The 22,447-nt window shown below is 47.0% G+C and overlaps 1 protein-coding gene and 1 pseudogene across 3 annotated transcripts in view; one reads left to right on the forward strand and one right to left on the reverse strand.

Moving 5' to 3' along the window:
• Positions 1–13,856, reverse strand: part of DIPK1A (divergent protein kinase domain 1A) — a 105,960-nt gene extending 92,104 nt beyond the window's left edge. The window contains exon 1 of one of the 3 annotated variants that reach the window (XM_040999077.1): positions 13,748–13,856. In XM_040999077.1, coding sequence (XP_040855011.1) covers positions 13,748–13,801 — 54 coding nt within the window. In that variant the 5' untranslated portion in view covers positions 13,802–13,856. The remainder of the gene's footprint in view (positions 1–13,747) is intronic. The other 2 variants (XM_040999075.1, XM_040999076.1) reach the window with 2 other exon arrangements.
• LOC121168772 lies at positions 5,725–6,122 on the forward strand (annotated as a pseudogene).
• Positions 13,857–22,447: the final 8,591 nt, after the last annotated feature.

Genomic DNA, 22,447 nt, shown 5'->3' on the forward strand with positions numbered 1-22,447 from the left:
TTCTTTTGCAGTAATTACCAGAATGATAAGCCCAAAGATTGCCCTCTTATAAAAACCTTTTTTTTTTTTCCTTTTTGGTACTGCCTTTACAACTAACTTTACTAGGAAAGAAAGAAAATATTTTAGGATTTTTTTAACTTAAAATTATATCTTTTCTGAGACAGGTAAAATTCCAGAGATCTCCCCTAAGATTCCTACTCTGTTCTTCTAACACTAGTTACATCAGCAAGACTCTGTAGATGAAATTAAGATTACTAGTCAGATAGCTTTAAAGCAGACATATAAACTTGAATCATCTGGGTGAATCCAACATAATCAGAGAAACCCTAAAGCAGAAGAGGGGAAACAGAGTTACGGCCAAGCAGGTCAAGCATCAGCCTGTGACACTGGCATTCCATATGAGCTCTGGGTTGCTGTCCCAACTGCTCCACTTCCTGGCTAGCACACCTGGCAAAGCAGTGAAAGATGGCGCAAGTGTCTGAGCCCCTCACACCCACATGGGAGATGAGAATGGAGCTCCAGGCTGCTGGCTTCAGCCTGGTCTGGCCTAGGCCACTGCAGCCACTTGGGGAATCAACAACTCGACAGGAGCTCTGCCTCTCACCTCTCCCTCACTGTCACTGGGCTTTTAAATAAATAAATAAATAAATAAATCTTAAAAAAAAAAGAGAGAGAGAGAAAACTAGTGTGAGGCAGCAGAGAACAGCAGAAAACAGACAAAACAAAACAGGGCCCGGTGGAGTGGCCTAGCGGCTAGTCCTCACCTTGAACGCGCCAAGATCCCATATGGGTGCCAGTTCTAATCCCGGGAGCTCCACTTCCCATTCAGCTCCCTGCTTGTGGCCTGGGAAAGTAGTAGAGGACTGCCCAAAGCCTTGGGACCCTGCACCTGTGTGGGATGCCCAAAAGAAGTTCCTGGCTCCTGGCTTCGGATCAGCATAGCATCGGACGGAAGATCTTCCTCTCTGTCTCTCTTCTCTCTTCTTCCAATAAATAAATAAATCTTAAAAAAAAAAAAAGACAGTAGGGAAAGTAAGACTGGAAGCAAAGGACTCCCGTGTACCATTGCTGGCTGTGAGATGGAAACTGGGAGCTACAACCAAGGAATTCAGTGGCTTCCGGAAGCTGAGTGCAACTCCAGTCAACAGCAAGCAAGGCCATGGGGACCTCAGGAGTCACAAGGCCATACAGAGCCATATTCCAAGAGCAAGAGACATAGAGGCAGGAAGCCAGCCCTTGCAGACTCCCGGGGAAAAACGGTCTTAGTGACTCACTGACGTCAACCCTGGGAAACCTAGAGTCAGAACAGTGTCAGTGTCAGACTCCTCACCTGCAGCACGACCGCATCAGGGCTCAGGTGAATGAGCACTGTTTAAAGTTGCTCTATCTGTGGTAATTAGTTAACAGCTGTGTGGAGAAAACACACACTTATTTTTAAGATGTATTTATTTTTATTGGAAAGTCAGATTTACAGAGAGAAGGAGAGACAAAGAGAAAGATCTTCCATTCCCTTTTTCACTCCCCAAGTGGCTGTAATGGCTAGAGCTGAGCCAATCCAAAGTCAGGAGCCAGGAGCTTCTTTCCGATCTCCCACGTTGTTGCAGGGTCCCAAGGTTTTGGGCTGTCCTCTGCTGCTTTCCAAGGACACAAGCTGGAAGGGGATTGGAGCTGCCGGGATAAGAACTGGAACCCAGGGCCCAGCGCTGTGGCCTAGTGGCTAAAGTCCTTGCCTTGATCGCACCAAGATGCCATATGGGCACTGGTTCTAATCCCAGCAGTTCCACTTCCCATCCAGCTCCCTGCTTGTGGCCTGGGAAAGCAGTGGAGGACGGCCCAATGCTTTGGAACCCTGCACCCGTGTGGGAGACGTGGAGGAGGTTCTTGGCTCCTGGCTTTGGATCGGCACAGCACCGGCCGTTATAGTCATTTGGGGAGTGAATCATTGGACGGAAGATTTTCCTCTCTTTCTCTCCTCCTCTCTGTATATCTGACTTTGTAATAAAAATAAATAAATTTTTTAAAAAAAAACGAAAAAGAACTGTCACCCATACGGGATCCTAACACATGCAAGGTGAGAACTTTAGCCACTAGGCTACTATACCTGGCCCAACTTTCTTAAACCACTCACATCACAGTCCTCTGTCAATTTTCATTTTTCTGCACCTAATGTACTTTGCACAGGATTCATACCTTTCCAGGTATTTTCAGTTATCATGAAATCCAATCCAACTCAGTTTCTTCCAAATACTGCACCAGCATGTATGATCTGACTGCCTTCTACCTTTGCCAGCGTTCTCACCCAGTAAGTGTGCGTGAATATTTCCCTTCTCCCTCTTTCTCTGTATGATTCTAAAGTGAGGATGATTTTTACCCCCGGAGGACAGCTGGCAGAGTCTGGAGATATTTGATTGTCTCGGGGATGCTGCTGGCACCTCCAGGGGCAGTGAGGCTAAAGTGAGGTTTTGATAACATTTGCTTATTACGGATCTCCTGATACATTTTTCCTATTCACTTCAATTTGTATCTTCTAAAAACAAGGTTTCTTTTCTAAAATAGCATGATTTTACATTGTTGTAATAATACTATACAATGTATAGTTCATTTTTAAATTCCATTGTCTCAAGAAAACCCTTTATGACTATTTAAAAATATGTAGAATCCAATAAAGTAAATATAAGTTGGCATGGTGATCAACCTTTTAAAGTTAAAATAAATATGCAAGCAATGGTGGCGGTGAATTAGGAAGGACAACTTGCAGTGCCAAGTCTAAAACCTAATACATGAAAATGCTGACACCATCACATCTGAAATGAATGTATGAATTAATTCAGAATGTTAACAATACACTAAAAGTCTCCTACTAGAACAATCTGCAGGCTAGTGTTGTGGCACAGCAAGTTAGGCCACCATATGCAACATCAGCATCCCTGAACTGCAGGTTCAATCACCCACCTGGGAGACCAGGATGCAGTGCCTGCTCCTAGCTTCTGGCTTCATCCCAACCCAAACCTGGCTGTTGCAGCCTTTTGAAGGGCAGACCAGCAGAAGAAAGATTCTCTCATTCATTCATATTCTCATTCTCTCTCTCTCTCTCTCTCTCTCTCTCTCTCTCTCTCACCACCCCCAAATCCTTTGGGGTTTGTGTTTTTCTCTATTGCTCTGCCTTTCAAATAAGTAAATGACATCATTAAAAAAAAATTTTAAACACGATTACTCTGTTCTAAGGAAACAAGGGGGAACTCCGTGATAATAACCCACAGCCCTGTTGAAAAATAGCAATCTGAAACAATAAGAAGGAACTTTCTCCAAAGATGTACAAATGGTCAATGGTGCATGAAAATATACTCAATACCACTAATCATCAGGGGAAAGAAATCAAAACAATGGTATTAGCTCACACCTGCTAAAGCAGCCACTCTCAACAAGGCAGAAAAATAATAAGTGCTTGTGGAGCTGCAGAAAAACATGGAACACTTACACGTTGTTGTTGGGAATGTAAAAACATACAACCAATTTGGAAAACAGTATAGAGTGATCTCAAAAACGAAAACATTGAATTGCCACTTCATCCAGAAATTCTACATCTGGATATACAAAAGAACTAAAAATAAGATTATGGGGGGCTGATGCTGTGTTGTAGCAGGTTAAGCCACCACCTGCAATACCAGTGTCCCATAAGTATGCTGGTTCGAGTTCCCAATGTTTTACATCTGCTCCCTCTGCCTGCTACCACACATGGAAAAGCAGTGGAAGATAATGAAAGTGTTTGGGTCCCTGCACCCATGTGAGAGACCCAGAAGCTCCTAGCTCTGGATCCTGGCTTTAGACATACCCAGCTCCAACCTGTGTGACCACGTGGAGAATTAACTAGTGAATGAAAGATCTCCGTCTTTCCTTCTCACTCTATAACTCTGCCTTTCAACTAGATGAATAAATCTTTAAAAAAAAAATTATCACGAAATATTTGCACTTCCATCTTCGTTACAATATTTTTCCCAAAAGCCAATGGATGGAATCAGCCCACTGACTGATGAACAGATACAGAAAATGTGATATGTGCTGGGGCTGTCACAGTGGCACAGCATACCAATCCTCCCGCTATAAGCACCAGAATCCCATATGGACACTGGTTCATGCCCCAGCTGCTCCACTTCCCATCCAGCTCTCTGCCTGTGGCCTGGGTAAGAGTGGAGGAGGGCCAAGTCCTTGGGACCCTGTGCCCACGTGGGAGACTCAGAAGAAGCTCCTGGCTCCCAGCTTTGGATCAGCTCAGCTCTAGCCAACTGGAGAGTGAACCAGGGATGAAAGACTTTCTCTCTTTCTCTAGATAAAACTCTGTCTTTCAAAGAAAACATAAATATATCTTTAAAAAATATATGGAATGTGTACTTCATCTTTGCTAGATGAGAAAGTCCTAGGGACTGGCTGCACATAACATGTGCATATAGTAAAAGCTCTACACACTTACAAATGCTTAATATGGTGAACTTTGGTTTATGTGAAACACAGGGAAAAAAAGGAATAACCAAAATACCATGATCAAATCTTAAAAATGATGGTTTCATTAAATATCTAGTTTACCAAAAAAAGTAGCTATTTTTTTCCTTTAAAGATTTATTTATTTTTATTTGAAAGGCAGATTCCACAGAGATTCCATCCACTGGTTCATGCCACAATGATCAGAGCTGAATTCATTTGATGCTGGGAGCCAGAAGTAAATTTTCAGGGTCTCCCACATGAATGCAAGAGCCCAAGGACTCAGGCCATCCCCTTTCTTCTCTCCCAGGCCATAAGTATAGACCTGGATGAGAAATGCAGCAGCTAGGACACAAACTGGTACCCATATAGGACAGCAGCTCTGCAGGTAGAAAATCAACCTGCAACGTCACTGCACTGGCCCCGGAACTACTTTTCAAAAGAAAATTCATCTATCAACACTGAGTTATTAAAACCATATGCATAGTACAATACCCTGATTTTCTAAACACACTGCTCTGGGCTTTTGCTTAGCTTTGCTTTATAGAGACAGCTCCTATTGATTAGCTCACTCCCCGAATGTTCAAAATAGCCAGAGCTAGGTTGAAGCCAGAAGCTGGGGACTCAACCTGGGTCTCACTCTTGCGTGACAGAGACCCAGTCACTTGAACCATCACCACTGTCACCCAGGGTCTGCACTAGCCGGACACTGAAGGCAAGAGACAGAAAGAAGTGTTGATCCCAGGCACAGTGATACAGGACACAGGGATCTTAACTGGCGCTTGGCCTGCCCAGTCGGTTCACTTTGGTGCCATGAAAAAACTTAAAATTCATGAATATAAGGAGTAAGGCATTGGAAACATTAAGCAACAGGTGGGCCTTGTGGTGCAGGGAGTTAAACCTCTGAGAGGGACAACTGCATACTCACGTGGGAGACCTGAGAGAAGATCCAGACACTTGACTAACCTGTCCCAGCTGCCAGGAGCATTTGGGGAGTGAATCAGTGGATGAGACACTTCATTCTGTTTCTCCCTCTCTCACTTCTCATTTCAACTCTCAAATACATACATAAGTAACAATCTTAAAAAAAAAATGTTAAACAAGCACCATCATGCTGATGAGGACTTAACATCCATGACTCATTCATGAAGGTACTACTAAATAAACACTGAAATTGCTAGAACAGCCGTTTATAAGATAATTCATCTTTCTTTGCTGTAGGCCCGAGTAGTTGCTGTTGAAATAGGCCAGTTCATGAAACCTGAGAAGGTGGTGCTGGCCCTAACCCAACACTACTGAGGGTGCAAAGTTGTCATTGCAAAGAACAAAGAATGTTGATGAGGGCACCTCTGACTGCCCCTACAGCCATGCTCTGGTGGCCAGCACTGACCACTAACCCTGCAAAGTGACAACTGCCATTGGCAAGAAGAAGATCGCCATGCAGTCCAAGATCAAGTCGTTTGTGAAGGTTTATAACTACAACCACCTCACACCCACAAGTTCCTCTGCGTATATTCCCTTGGACTTGTTGGTGCTCAACAAGAATGTCTTCAGAGACCCTGTTCTGAAGCAAAACCAAGGTCAAGTTTGAAGAGAGGTACAGGATCGGCAAGAACAAGTTGTTCTTCCAGAAGCTGTGGTTTTAGATATTTTATGTTTCATTCCTTAAAGATCTTTAAAAAAAGGTGAACACCTCAAAAAATTAAAAACTTTCTTAGTCTAAAATAAAGGACCTGAACATCTTGAAAGCATCTAAGTATCTCAGACATCAAAGCCCATAAGACCACCAACTTCTTGTACGCAATGGGGCATGTAGGCGGGATGACTAGGATGGAAAATGTGTATAATCTAAACATAGAGAATTACCCTAAATTGTATTAAACTCTCATTCTTCTAGGACTTAATGATAGTGAGACAGAATAAGGTATTCAAAACTAAAGCCAACAAATTACACGCTTGCTGGGTTATCAGCTTCATTCAAAACCACGAGTAAATCCTAAACAAAGTAGATCTTAATTTGTAAAAAAAAAAAGCAAACTGCTAAAAACAGACACACACAGGTGTTATTCTGACCACACCCAGGTCCTAAGCAGGATGCATCGTAATAGGACAAGGTTTAAATTTGGCAATAAGACTTAAGCAAGTAAATTCACCTGCAGTTTCTGATCTCACAGGCAGGTTCCTACTCTGTTGCAATGTGCTGCAATAGTTGTTGCATTTAGAGAATGCTATTTGCTAGGTAATGGCTCCAAAAAATAAATAAATAGATAGATTAAAAAAAACAGTTGGAACTAGTATGCTCTGGGAGCAATGACTTGCCACTGGAAGTTGGCTGGTAGACAGTTGGTTGAACATCAGCTTTGTATTTTGGACAGGCCTCCAGCCCGCCTGGCCTACACAGAGGCTGCACAGGCAGGGCCCGTAAGCCACTCCCCTGGAAGCAGCAGCATTCACTCCCTGCACCAAAAAGCTGACGGTGGTGCTGTAGAGGGCAGAGAGAAGGACTGCCCATCCATGGGAATAGCTCTTCCACAGCTGGATGGAATATAATTCACATAACCACACAATTTGCTCACTTAAAATACACATGAAATTCAGCGGTTTTCATAAGGCTCAAGGCAGTGCAATCCTCACTGCTATCAACTGCAGAACATCTCTACCCGCTTCCTCCCCCTAAAACCTTCTACAGATTAATATCACTCCGCCTTCCCCCGACCCTCAGCAACCACCAATCTATTTTCTACATTTATAGATTTGTTCATTCTGAACATTTCGTGTGCATGGAATCACAGAGCGCGTGATGTTGTGTGACTGGCATCTTTCACGTATCAAATGCTTTCACCACTCATCCACACGATGGTACAGATCAGTTGTCCATTTCACTTTATTGCTGAATAATAGTCTACTGCCTCGATAGCTCTTACAAGTCGTCTTCTTCACCAGGCAACAGAATTGCATTAGCTATGTAAACAAGGCTGAGCACGGTGATTAGGTGCCCACATTGGCCCATCAACAGCTACAAACAGCAGCTGAAAATACATCACCAACTGCACAATGTTATAGTTCTATTGAAGGATCATCAACTAGGGATAGATACCTCCTTTATAATTAAGTCAAACTGGAAACTTATCCTTTTAAGCTGCAAGGAAAAAAAAAAGGAACTTGCAAACCCTCTGGTCTAATCACCTCAGGAAGTTAACTGCTTTTTGCAGACAGACAGCAAAACAGCAAGGACAGGGGCCCGGCGCGGTGGCGCAGTGGTTAAGGTCCTCGCCTTGCACGCCCGGGATCCCATATGGGCGCCGGTTCTAATCCCGGCAGCCCCGCTTCCCTTCCAGCTCCCTGCTTGTGGCCTGGGAAAGCAGTCGAGGACGGCCCAAAGCTTTGGGACCCTGCACCCACGTGGGAGATCCGGAGGAGGCTCCTGGCTTCGGATCGGCATAGCATCGGCCCGTTGCGCTCACTTGGGGAGTGAATCATCGGATGGAAGATCTTCCTCTCTGTCTCTCCTCTCTGTATATCCGCCTTTCCAATGAAAAAATAATAAAAATAAATCTTTAAAAAAAAAAAAAAAAAAAAAAAAAAAAAAAAACAGCAAGGACACAGAGCTGCCTCTGCACCTCCTTCCCCTCCTACCAGGCCCTTCATCTCTTTCCCCTACCTTTAAAGTAAACCCAATTCCTTCCGGTCCTCTTCCTTCACCTACCCCAAAACAAGAGTTCTCATGCCTGTTGCATACCTAACAGCTTCACTTCAAACTAAAAGGATACATTCACTTGAAAATGTTACTTTAATCTGACATGTGTATTCTAACACTAATCCCAAAACATGAAACAAGTATCCCTTAAATGCAGATTCTTCTGGGCACTGAACAAGCTGGTAAGAGAGGGCTAGGGGCTGTTTTGTTTTTACCAAGAGACCTGCTTGCATCACAATAAAGCCCTCCCTTGGCTGTGGCAAGGTGATTTAGTCACTGCTCAGGGTGAGGTATGTCTGGGAGGTTGGGGAAGACAGAAGAAACTGTTGTTATTGATTTTGTTAAGTGCCATATGGTATTGTGATTAGATCTAAAAACACATCTTTAAGAAATGCACGTGGCAATCCTTGGAAGAAAGGACGTGATATCTAAGGTATATTTTAAATACTTTGCTTGGAAGGGGCTGTCACAAGGGAGAAACTGAACCACTGATAACTGAGGTTTTAAAATGTTTATTTGAGGGCCCGACATGATAGCCTAGCCGCTAAAGTCCTCACCTTGCAAGCGGCCGGGATCCCATATGGTCGCCAGTTCTAATCCCAGCGGCTCCACTTCCCATCCAGCTCCCTGCTTGTAGCCTGGGAACGCAGATGAGGATGGCCCAAAGCCTTGGAACCCTGGCGCCCATGTGGGAGACCCAGAAGAGGCTCTGGGCTCCTGGCTTTGGATTGGCTCAGCTCTGGCTGTTGCAGTCACTTAGGGAGTGAATCAGCAGACAGAAGATCTTCCTCTCTGTCTCCCCTCCTCTATATATATGATTTTGTAATAAAAATAAATTTAAAAAAAATGTTTATTTGAAAGATAGAACTAAAGAGACCTCCCATTTGCTGGTTCGTGCATCCACTGCCCACTGTGGGCAGCAAGGGCTGCTGGGCTAAAGCCAAAAGCCAGGAATTGATTCCAGATCTCCCAAGTGGGGGGCTGAGATGATGGCTTGAGCCATCATCTGCTGTCCCCCAGCCGGTGCACATTAGCAGGAAGCTGGCAGGGACAGTGGAGCTGGGATTCAAACCCCACAGTTCCTGGTGAGGTAACAGGCATCCAAAGCAGAGACTTACCCATCACGCCAAACACCTGCCCCTGATCACTACTTAAGGACATGTGCTGGGTCTAGGAGAGCTCTTTACACCTTCATTTTAAGCATATGTAAAAGTATTTCCATAGGGCCCGGCGGCGTGGCCTAGCGGCTAAAGTCCTCGCCTTGAACGTGCCAGGATCCCATATGGGCACTGGTTCTAATCCCAGCAGCTCCACTTCCAATCCAGCTCCCTGCTTGTGGCCCGGGAAAGCAGTCGAGGACAGGCCAAAGCCTTGGGACCCTGCACCCGTGTGGGAGACCCAGAAGAGGTTCCTGGCTCCTGGCTTCGGATCAGCATAGCACTGGCTGTTGTGCTCACTTGGGGAGTGAATCATCAGGTGTAAGATCTTCCTCTCTGTCTCTCCTCTCTGTATATCTGACTTTCCAATAAATAAATCTTTTTTAAAAATTTCCATATAAAAAGATTTTTAAAAAGAGAAACTACTCTTTCAGGCAGTTTTTCATCATTCTCATGACTTCACGCCACAAACTGTTGACACTACACATTCCCGAGGTGACCTGATCGATGCCTTTTTCTCAAACAAGATCCACACACTCCATGAGGGTGTCTGCTTAACACACACACAGCCCCCATCCCCACTTCTCATAGCTTCTAGCATGTGACAGGCATCTGACAAACGCATACTAAGTGAATGGTTGAGTCAACAAAATAAGTCACAGCGAGCGCTTGGTCAATAAATACTCAATAAATAATACAGGTGGGTTGGAACGAAACTGATGTATTCGCCTGGATCGAACAAGCTTTTCTGATAAAAATGCACTGAAAAGCGCTGGTATCCAACGCTGTGCTTAACTGACTGCCTGGGAGCCCTGCCGTCCTTCTCAGAGCGCCTGCTCCCAGTCCAACTCCTTTTCTGATCCAGCTTCTTGCTAATGCACATCCTGGGGGACAGAAGATGACGGCAGAAGTAGTTGGGTCTCTGGCACTCATGTGCGAGACCCAACTGGAGTTCCAGACCCTGGCTGCAGCTTGGTTGGTCCTGCCTTGACCATCGCAGGCATTTGGGAGTAAACAGCAGTTGGTGTCTCTCTCTAAGTAAGTAAAACATTTTAAAAGGGGGGGGGGGCACCAATGACATCATAAAATAGATGTCATTCCCCCTCTCTTACAGTCATTACATATCAGATGCACAAATATGAACAGAGCTCTGCTCTGCTTTTGTGCCTCCTGATGTTTCCAAAGAAACAAGCAACATAAGAAAGGAAAAGGAGCTCTTCATTACTCCAAATTTTTGTGGCTGAGGAACTGGCTGAACAGTAGTCTCAGCTGAAAACAGTTTAATCTTTGAAGTCTGAAGTTCCTCTAGCGGTAGAAGTATAAAAAGGTGAGACACTCATAAAGGCAATAAGGAACGGAATGTGTAACACAGTAACTCGATGCCTCTTCTAAAAAAATAAAAATGTGGTGGAGCTCAGTGCAATAGCCTAGTGGCTAAAGTCCTCGCCTTGCCTGCACCTTGCATGGGCACCAGTTTATGTCCCAGCTGCACCACTTTTCTCTCCTCTGTGAATCTGACTTTCCAGTCAAAAAAAAAAGGGGGAGGGGGGATGATCTTGAAACAATATGATGAGATGAAAAGTAACTAGCAAGAAAATTCACGAACAGAATGAATGTTAACACTAAGGTGATACTTAAACCACCAACCACCCTCCAAAAAAAAAACCTTGGGATTCTATTTTTCATGCTTTGAACTTTTATTCCTTTCAGATATATGATAACCTATGGCATTTCTATTTCATAATTATTTGGTTTTTTTTAAGATATATTTTTATTCCTTTACTGGAAACACTGATGTACAGAGATAAGGAGATGCAGAAAGATCTTCTATCATTCCCCAAGCGGCCGTATCAGCCAGAGTTGAGCCAATCCAGAACCAGGGGCCAGGAGCTTCTTCCGGGTCTCCCATGTGGATGTACAGTCCCAGGGTCTTGAGCCATTCTCCATAGATTTCCCAGACCACAAGCAGGGAGCTGGATGGGAAGTAGAGCAGCTGGGGCACGAACCGGTGCCCATGTGGGATTCCGGCAGATGCAAGGTCAGGATTTAGCCACTAGGCTATTGTGCCGAGCCCTTGGTTATTATTTTATACAGAACTAATCTACCTAGTAGAATATCACCATGTCCCCAAACCTTTTGAAGTGCTTAAAGCTGGCGCTGGTGGGTGGCACAGCAAGCTAATCCTCTGCCTGTGTTCCTGCATCCCAAATGGGCACCAGTTGAGGTCCTGCAGCTCCACTTTGCATCCAGCTTCCTGCTAATGGCCTGGGAAAGCAGCAGAGGATACAAGTCCTTGGGCTCCTGTACCCACATGGGAAACGCAAAAGACACTCCTGGATCCAGTGAAAGATCTCTCTCTCTCCTCTCTGTAACTCTGCCTTTCAAGTAAAAATAAATAAATAAATACATAAACTGCTATTTTAAAAAACTTGAATTTACCTTCACTCGGTAATACATAATGGCATTGCAAATTTAGTAAGAAATACCAAATGTTTGCCATTAGTGGAAATATAACTTATTTGTAAAGTGAATCCTAACTCATCCAATCTGAAAGCTCTCATGCTACAGTGGGAAAAAAAGTCACAACCATATTGCTGGAGAATATTTACAGCCAAAGGAACCAAAGTCTATAGTAAGGTCTATGGCCAGATTTTTTTAAAGCATAGTAGAATAATTTCAGTGGGAAAGAATTATGTATTTTGGGCCCGGCGCGGTGGCGCAAGTGGTTAAAGGTCCTCGCCTTGCACGCCTGGAATCCCATATGGGCGCCGGTTCTAATCCCGGCAGCCCCGCTTCCCTTCCAGCTCCCTGCCTGTGGCCTGGGAAAGCAGTCGAGGACGGCCCAAAGCTTTGCCCCAAAGCTTTGGGACCCTGCACCCGCGTGGGAGACCCGGAAGAGGCTCCTGGCTTCGGATCGGCATTGTATCGGCCCGTTGCGCTCACTTGGGGAGTGAATCATCGGACGGAAGATCTTCCTCTCTGTCTCTCCTCTCTGTATATCCGCCTTTCCAATGAAAAATAATAAAAATAAATCTTTAAAAAAAAGAATTATGTATTTCATAAAACTAATTTTGGGAAGTCAGGAAAATAATTTTTTAAACTCACAAAGAGGTACGTGATCTGAGTGGAACTCTAGACTGGGTGGAGACCATAGTTACTCCAGGCACAATTACTCCCGCGGCGCTGCTCCTTCCAACAGCGTGCAGACTTCTAAGTTTCCTTCCTACAAACACCCTGGCGACCCTGGGCTGTCAAAGCACGCTTGGCAGTCGCAGCACAGCACCCACTGCAGGGTCCCGAATTACGTGTAAGCTGTCTGAAAGAAAATTCCATTGTATTGCCCACCCCCAAGATCCCTTCCCAACTTTTCTCAGCGTTATAAAAGCACCAGCTGACCCTCTTCCCCTCACAAGAGACTAACAATGCTTTCCTTGCGTGCACACAGGAAAAACACCCCTAGTCCCCTGAAGGTAGGCACCCCGCTTAGATTTACAGTTGTTTTTCCACTGGGGTGATGGATTTGCGCTTGACTGCTCCGGGCGGCGTCTGCTAGGTCCCCCTGGTGACCAAAACAGTACCTGAATCCCGTACCAGGGGTTCGAAGGCACTGACTGGCAAGCTCAACACAAGGTGGAACAGGGAAATCGCGAAAAATGGAACACGCGATCAGTTCACACGACACGACTGAGACAGCGCGTTTGGCGTGGCTGGGGTACGTGCCAGCCGCGCACCACGCCACTGCCCCTTTCCTCTCCAAAAGCAAACACCCATCCGCCGGGCTCGGGTTTCCGATCCCTCACCTCCCGTGAAAATCACGAATGCCATGGGAAGACCTAGCCGAGGGGGCTCCGCGCACGCCGCTGCCCCGGAGACCGCGGGGGACCAACTGAGATGACAAACTGTCACGTTTTCTAAAACATGGATGAATGACACACACCACCTCTCCTACCCCGGACCGGAGACCCTTAGACGCAGAGTCCGGAAGGAAGAGCAGCGCTTGCGGGGGGCCCTCGGGGAGGGAAAGGCGAGCACCCTGTGGGGGCGCGAAGAGGACCGGCGGTCGCACGTCCCAAGCCCCGACCGGAGAGAGGGCACCGGTGCCGGCCGGGGCGCGGGGATCGCACCCGGGTCACGTCTCCGCCTCGCAGGCTGCGAGGGCGAGCCCGGGCGGAACCACCTGGCCGCCCCGGCGTGGGGGAGGCGCGGGGGAGGCCGGGGCCCGCGGCCGGGGGGCTGCTGCGGCGCCGGGGCGCGCGCGGAGAGGGAGCCGCCGCCAGGTGCCGGACGGCAGGGGGCAGCGGGGCTCGGGGCGGGCGCGGGCCCCGCGGAGGGGACGGGGCGGAGAGAGTCCCGCGCGGCTGAGGGGCGGCGGGAGGGCGGCAGGGCGCTCGGGGGGCCGCCGCCGCCGCCGGCCTACCTGGAGCTGATAGGGTTTCCTCAGCCAGGCCCCCGGACAGAGACTCCTCGCCATGGTAATCACACATCGCCCCGCCGCGCCGCAGTCAGAGGCGGACCCGAGCGCCGCCGGCCGCGCTCCCCGCCCCCTGCCCGGCCGGGCCCGCCCACTCCCCCGCCCCCGCCGGGCCGGGCGGCGCGCTCCCCCTCGGCCCCGCTGCGCCGACCCGGACGGCGGCGGCACGAGGCGCGGCCTGCGCTCTCGCCTGCCCCGCCGCCGCCGCCGCGGCTTGTCAGAGCTGCCGTCCCTGCCGACTCCGCCATAAAGGGGAGTCGAGCCGAGCCTCCGCCGACACAAATCCACCGGGGCCTCGCGCTTAAAGGGAAGGTGCGCCAGGGAGGGATGGGAAGGGGGTGCCGGACGCGGGCCGTGCGCCGGCGGGCCCCGGGGCGCGAACCCTTGCAGCGTCCCAGCCTGGCCGCTTGCTGGGCTGCTCGCGTTGCGCCGGTCCGCGGGTCCTCAGCCACCTCCCCCGCCATCACCGCCCCGCGCCGCCGCCGGGCTAGGGAATGCAGCTCCTTCCAAGACTCTTGCTGCTTCGGGCGGTCCCGACCTGTCTGGGCGGGTTACAGCGAAATGCAAGGGCAGCTCCGGCTGCTTCCCCGGGGACCCCGCACTACGCTGGGGGCCCTCTGGGCACGGCCTGGGGGACCCCTTCTGTTCCACCCCCAGCCGTTCAGTTCGTCTCCTCCACGGGCCTTTAACTTTTTATCCTTGTGCTTTTTTTTTGTTTGTTTGGTTTTCAAGATAGCCTCGGGGTTTTCCTGGCCCCACCCAGGAACCCTGATTCAAAGGGGAGGGGTGGAGAGAATGACTGAATTCTGTCAGTCCTGAAGGCAAGAGACCTGAGACGAGGCACAGCGTCTCCAGGCTACAGAAGACGAGGTGTGGTGGTTGCCTAGATGATGAGATCCAGATAAGGGGGAGTGTTTGGGGACATCGTGATGGAAGAACCGCTGTTAACCCAAGCTTTTGAAACTGCCCTCTGGTCCCTTTTCACATACTTGGGGGGCCGTTTCAAATTCAGCGAGGCCTGTCCCCTGAGGAGTGGGTTTTATCAGCTCACCCACTGAATTTTGCCTAAGCCTGGTCCTGGTGCTTTCTGAAGAGACACCTTTCTGACTACAGCTGCCACCCACGCACACATACCCTCGCAGGTTTCTAACTTAAGTGGTATTTGCTCGCAGATGCATACTTTTGTCGTGGATGCTTGAGCGAGGAGAATTAATAATTTCGGAGTAACCTAAGGATGGATCCTGCTGGTTTCATTCATTTACTATTACCCACACTTCCCTTGTGGATATTACATTGGGGCACCGGGAGAGAGAAGCAATAAATCATGAATGCAATCAAAAGGAGTAAGAGAGCTGCAAAGGGTGGTGGGAAAAATGGCCAGGGAGTTGGGGAAAAGAGTTTGAGGGGAAAGATCAGGAGTTTGTTTCTGGACGTGTTATGTGGGAGTTACTTATTAAAGTGGAGTTCTCGAGTAGGCTGTCCTGTGTGTGAGAATGGGACCAGGCAGACCAAGCTGTGGATACATGGCAGATGTCAGCATAGAGGGTGCTTGAAGTCCTGCGACTGGGTAAGGTCACCAAGGGATTCGCTGTAAAGAGAAGAAAAGCAAAGCCCTAGATGTGACTTTAAGGAAAGAGAAGAGGATGAGTCAGCAACTGAGACAAAGGGAACAGTCAGCACTGCCATGCAAGGTGAAGCCACGAGTAGTGAGTACTGGGATGTGAGTGAGGACTGAGCAGCATGGAGACCAAGCGTGGGGTTTCAGTGGAGCCACGGAGGACCAACAAACAGCATGCTTAGAAGAGAGGAATTGGAAATGGCTCGTGTTGACTGTTCTAGCAGTTTTGCAATGAGCGGCCAAGTAGAGCCAAAAATCCTTTTAAAACAATGGGGGAGTCACATTCCCCTCGGCTAGGAATGACCTGAAAAAGAAGAATTAATGGAGGAGCCGAGCGGGAGGGTGAATGGCTGGAGGGGTGTCCCTCCAAGGTAGGGAAATGGCTCTGAGTCGAGGGGAGAAGTGAGGAATGTCTGGACAGGGCTGGGGTGTGCATCCATGGCCATAGGCAGGTAGGAGAGGTGGGGCGGGGAATCCTAGGTAGTTCTTTTCTGTTTCCCTTCTTTTAGAAATATAGAAAGTGCTTACCAGCTGAAGAGCAAAGGGAAGTGAAATAGTCATCCAAGAGAATGGGAAGATGGATAGGGCCAGAAACAAATTGTAGGCTGCCGAGTGGCATTCCGGGCCCACTTGAGTCCATGGTCGTGAATTTAAGTGAGACAAGTCAGCGTGACGGTGCTTTTTTTCCCTCCAGAAGTAAGCAGCTGCTGGGATGCAGGCTCGGAGAGGAGGCTGAGAACTCTGTTTAGTCGGATTATACCAAGGGAATACGCTAGGAGGGGAAAGCAAGGAAGCTGAGGGAGTGGGCAAGGGAATGATAAAGATTCACCATGGCGTGTGACATGAAGCGAAGAGGGAAGAGTAGACACGGAGAAAGTCAAGGACAGCGAAAGTGGTACCATTCCAAAATTAGACCTGGGCAGTGCTGGGCAGTGAATACCCCAGAGAGGAGAACTGGGGCATCGAGCCTGTGCAGTTCTTAGAGTGGCCAGCCGGGAGGAAGTGGGGTCCTAAATATGCTCTCCTCCGATTTGAACCTGACAGGGTGATTTTTAAAGAAGAAAGATAGTTGTGGGGAGTTAGGGAAGACGTGGGCCCTTAAATTCTTTTTTTTTTTTTTAAAGATTTATCTTTATTATTTTCTTATTGGAAAGTCAGATATACAGAGAGGAGGAGAGACAGAGAGGAAGATCTTCCGTCCGATGAGTCACTCCCCAAGTGAGCACAACGGCTGATGCTATGCCGATCCGCCACCGCGCCGGGCCCGGGCCCTTAAATTCTTAGGAAAATGGTGTGGGCCGGGCGCGGTGGCACAAGTGGTTAAGGTCCTCGCCTTGCACGTCCGGGATCCCATATGGGCGCCGGTTCTAATCCCGGCAGCCCCACTTCCCTTCCAGCTCCCTGCCTGTGGCCCGGGAAAGCAGTCGAGGACGGCCCAAAGCTTTGGGACCCTGCACCCGCGCAGGAGACCTGAAAGAGGCTCCTGGCTTCGGACTGGCTTCGAAACGGCTTTGGATCGGCATAGTATCGGCCGTTGTGCTCACTTGGGGAGTGAATCATTGGACGGAAGATCTTCTTCTCTGTCTCTCCTCTCTGTATATCCGCCTTTCCAATAAATAAATAATAAAAATAAGTCTAAAAAAAAAAAGAAAAAAAGAAAATGGTCTAAGTCTGAAGGCTAACCATAGGTAAGTTATAAAAGTAGTTTTGTTAGAAGATGGCAAGAAAGGAAGATGGCTTATGTTACAGTTATTAAAAAAATTGGTGCGGTCAGTGAATTGGAACTGTTTGTGGAGTCAAGGTTTGCAGGAGTCAAGGAAAAAGAGAGTGGTCTGGAAAGAGCTTGTATGTCAAAAAGAACTGGACCCCATTTTAAAAAATCTTTTCGGTAGCTCTCAAGCCCACCATTCTTCTTTTCCTCTCTGCTAGCTCTCTGCACAGACAGCCAAGAAAAGCCAGAAGCCTTCAGGACCAGCAGTAAGTCCCATCCCCCATGCACCATAAAACCCCAGGATAGTCTCCTTTCTCTGTTCCCTAAAGCTACATTTGGGACTCATTTGGGAGCCTGCCCTGTTCTCTGCAGGGCCTCTTCATGTCAGCAGGAAACCTCATCCCATAATGGCACATGTATAGCAGCAATCAGCTTTGACATCCAAACCAAAGTTTGGGTCAAGTCCATCCTGCTTCTGCAGACTGACCACACGTCAATATCGTGATTAGTTTAGGATGAATCAGTTTGAGATTCCACAGGAGTGATGCAGTCTAGGGTGGGACTTTACTGTGGGAGGGGGTGACCGAAGGGTGTGGAACGCAGAATCATTGGAAGAGGATGCCAGTAGCAAAAACAAGATTCCATGAGAAATAAGACAGAGTGATCTATGGGTGACTAGGTGACTATAACAACAGAAGGTGGCATCAGAGAACTTTTTTATTTTTTAAGAAAACTGGGTTGGGCCCGGTGCGATAGCATAGTGGTTAAAGTCCTCGCCTTGCACGTGCTGGGATCCCATATGGTCTCTGGTTCTAATCCCGGCAGCCCCGCTTCCCATCCAACTCCCTGCTTGTGGTCTGGGAAAACAGTTGAGGTTAGCCAAAACCTTGGGACCCTGCACTCGCATGGGAGACCAAGACGAGCGCCTGTCTCCTGGCTTCAGATTGGTTCAGCTCCAGCCGTTGCAGTCACTTGGAGAGTGAACCATCCGATGGAAGATCCTCTCTGTCTCTCCTCCTCTCTGTGTATATGCCTGTCTAATAAAAATAAATAAATATTAAAAAAAAAAACCACTGGGTTAAGGAAGACTTAGAAAGGAGAGAGAATACCATGAAAGAAAAAACGAAGGAGGAACTCTCTTCTGCCTGCAAGCCCAAGGTTGTGAGAGCTCTGCGGAGACCGTCGGACCGCAGCATCCACTGCCAAGAGCACGGTGGCATTAGGACAAGAAGGTGAAGGCAACAGATCAACAAGGTAAGGGCTTTGCTGATAAGGGACTGAGGGCACCGTGGGAGGGCCGTGGGAACAACGGGTTCATAAGGTGCTACAAAGAGCCTTGAGTGGGTTAGCACATGGGAGGCCAGGGGTGGCCTGGACTCTGGGACATCTAGTGGTAACTGACCTGAGCAAGGAGAGCAAGGAGAAAGTTTGAACACAGGGGGAAAAATGATTAGTTTCTGTTTGCAATCAACACAGTGCAACTCCTTCGTATTGAGATGGGAAAAGTAGTTTAGATCATTCTCATTTCAAGCTTGGGTTTATTCTCTTCATGAGCCCTCAAGACCCTGAGAGTGTAGGTGCAGAGCACAGCCAAAGCAAAGGCCCAAATCATCCTTTCCAAATTTGCCCTTGGTCAACCCAGCTCCATCAGACCACCCAAGTGGATTTGAAGACAAAGTACAAGTGGTTGGCTGTAAAGGTTCACCTTTATCTACCCAAGGCCAAGGCCCAAAGGTGGATCCTGCATTTGCAGCGACCCCAACGGGTTCCTCCCATGTGGGAATCCTGGATAGAATTTCTAGCTCCTGGCTGTTACAGGCTTGTCAGGAGTGAACCAGTGAATGGATGATCTCTCTCATTCAGTGTCTCTCTCCTCTGCCTTTCAAGTAATTAAATAAATAAATCCTAAAATATTTGTTTGAGTATCAGAGAGTGTGTAATCTTCCCATTCACTGATTTACTCTTCAAATGGCTGCAACAACTGCAGCTGGGCCAGCCTAAGGCCAGGAGCCAGAAGCTTTATGCTGGTCTCTCAAATGGATAGCAGAGGTTACTCAAATGGGTAACATGGATTATTGCACCACCTTTATATCATCTTCCCAGGCTCATTAGCAATGAACTAGAAGGAAAGCAGAGTAGCTGGGATTCCAGCTGGCGCGCTAGTGCAAGATGCCAGGCTTATAAGCAATGGTTTAACCCACTGTACCACAAAGTAGCCCCAACATTATTTATTTATTTTAATACTTACAAAATTTGTATTTACTGGGCCTGGCAGAATGGCTTAATTGGCTAGTCCTTCTTGAAACATCAGGATCCCATATGGGGACCAGTTGTGTCCCCGTTGCACCCTGCTTCCAAGCTCCCTGCTTGTAACCTGGGAAATCAGTGGAGGATGGCCCAAGTCCTTGAGACCCTGCACCCACATAGGAGACCTAGAAGAATCTCCTGGCTCCTGGCTTCAGATCATTTCAGCTCCACCAAGGTGGCCATTTGGGGAGTGAATCAGCAAACAGGATCTTCCTCAGTCTTCTCTCTGTGAATCTGATCTGCCTTTCCAATAAAAATAAATCTTTTTTAAAATTTTGTATTTATGGACCTGGTGCGATGGCGCAGTGGTTAAGGTCCTCGCCTTGCACGCCCAGGATCCCATATGGGCGCCGGTTCTATCCCGGCAGCCCCACTTCCCTTCCAGCTCCCTGCTTGTGGCCTGGGAAAGCAGTCGAGAACGGCCCAAAGCTTTGGGACCCTGCACCCGCGTGGGAGACCCAGAAGAGGCTCCTGCCTTCAGACTGGCATAGCATCGGCCGTTGCGCTCACTTAGGGATCTTCCTCTCTGTATATCAACCTTTCCAATAAAAATAAAATAAATCTTTAAAAAAAAGTTTTTTGTGTTTACTAAAGAAGTAGAGAGCCAGAGCAGCTCAGAGCTTTCATCTCCGGTTCACTCTCCAGAGGTCCACAGTGTCCAGGGCTGGGCCAGGCTGAAGACAAGAACCAGGAACCAAACCTGCATCACATACCCGTGGCCGCAGCTCAATTACTTGTGCTATTACTGCTGCCTCTCCAGATTTACATGAGCAGGACACTGGAATCAGTGGACTGCAGCTCTCTTCACTGTTAACCTAAATGCTAGGGCCCTGTTTTAATTTTCGAATATGTGGTAGTTTCACCTCATTCAAAACTAACAATTAATTAAAATTATATGTTGAGATTTCTTACACCATTTCATGTCTTTCTACCTTGTTTCTATTCCCCATGGGTGATCACTTAATTTTTATTTATCCTCCACCTGAAAGAACTCCTATTGGGGTTCCAGCTGCTCCACTTCTGATCCAGTTCCTTCTAATGTGCCTGGGAAAGCAGCGGAGAATGGCCCAAGACCTTCTGACCCTGCATCCACGTGGCAGATCCAGAAGGAGTTCCTGGCTCCTGGCTTCAGACCAGACCAGTTCCAACCATTTCCTGCCATTTGGAAAGTGAAGAGAAGATGAGATGCCTATCTCTCCTTCTCTCTCAGTAAATCTGCCATTCAAATAAGAATAACTAAATCTTTAAAAATAATAATAAATACTAGAGCTAACTTTTTGTATAGTGGGGTAAAACACCAGTTGAGATTCCCACATGCCACATTAAAGTGCCTGGGTTCAAGTTCTGCTTCAAATTCCAGCTTCTCTCTAGGAGGGCAGCAGTTAATAGCTCAAATACTTGGGTCCCTGCCAATGATTCCCTAGTTCCTGGCTTCAGCCTTGTTCTAGCCCCTGCTGCTACAAGTGAACCAGCAGATAGAAGATCTCTAAGCCTCTGTCTCCTACCTTTTAAATAAAAATAAACAAAATTATTTTAAAGTTAATGACTTTATTACTTCTTTTAAGCTACAGAATGAAAATTTACTAATTAGACTAATGAAAATAGCCTAACTAGGCCAATATCAAATCATAGCCATAATAAGAATTCTTTCCCCTTTAGCTGTGACATTGGGGTTAGATCCCTTACTCAACTTAAATTCCTCAGACATATCAGAAATCTTTGAGACTTTCAGTGCTTTGAATTAAACATTGAAGACATCTCAGGATGCTGCTGTTGGCAGCCCTAAGCAGATGTGGAGGTACTTCAAAAAGATCATGGAAAGTAGAATTTTTTTAAATTAGAATTTTAAAGTAAGTATATTTGTGTTAAAAAAAATCATGAAAATGCAAATTTTAAAAACTATGCATGGATTTCCAAAGTATTGTTGCATCAAAATAAAGTCTCTTTTAAGTTCATTTTCCGTGAACTTTCAAAACTATTCCTGGCGTGTTTTGTTTGGCTAGTCTAACATTTACAAACCGAGGCATTTTATGTAAACATTCATATTTCTGGCCCTTTTTTAAATGAGAAGATCGGCCAGTTGAGCCTTTCATTCTCACAGCGGCTGTGCTGTGTCTGCTGTGCCGGGAGCCTGGACTGTGCAGCTCACCACAGTAGCGCATATCCCGGGTTTCCTGCTCCAGCCCTCAGCATTTACTGTCCTGCCTATCTGGTCCCTGGACATTGGGCTTTGTGACTGTGAAGTGAAGTCAGAACAAACGATCCAGCCAAGAAGCCACACACTGGAGTGTCTCTGAACCTTCTGCATAGGAAGCAGGAGGAGCCCAAGAAAAGAGTACAGGAGGGTAACTTCTGAATGAATGGTTGAAAGAACCTGTGTTTTACCTGAAAAGTCTCAGATAACAAATGAATTTTTTATATTTGGTGTAGCCTGTTTCACGTTCTTATGCCACAAGCTGGTAATATGCAAGATGGTAGCTGGATTTGCCCCCCAGGAAAAATAAAATATGTTGAGAACACACAAGCTGAAATGAGAGGCATGCTGTTTTTGTTTGTTTGTTTGTATCCCTGACAAAAAGGCACATTGAAAGTTAGAATAAAAAAATAAAGTGATTCTCTAATGTTCTACTCACCATATCTGAATATTAAGTTCATAATATCAAAAGTATTATAAAATGCCTTCTGAAACATGGAATGCTGCGAACTTACCGTGAATTAAGTCTAATGTTTTGTGTGTCTGGTATTAACCTGGAATACAATGCTTTAAAAAAAAATTATAAGAGTTTGAAGTCAAATTCTGACTCATTGTCCATAAGAACTGACACAGCGCTTGACACACAAAGGTAATCCATAACTATTTGTTGAAAGAGCAGATGAATGAGACTACCAGGAAGAAATAAAGTATAAAACTGGAAAATTTTTTTTAAATATTCATTTATTTGAGAGACAGGGAGACAAATCCAAGTAATAGCTGGAGTTGGTCCAGGCTCAAACTGCAAACTGGGATCTA

Source organism: Ochotona curzoniae, unplaced genomic scaffold, assembly GCF_017591425.1.
Source record: "Ochotona curzoniae isolate NIBS_2020 unplaced genomic scaffold, NIBS_Ocur_1.0 scaffold_1037, whole genome shotgun sequence".
Classification (NCBI taxonomy): Eukaryota; Metazoa; Chordata; class Mammalia; order Lagomorpha; family Ochotonidae; genus Ochotona; species Ochotona curzoniae.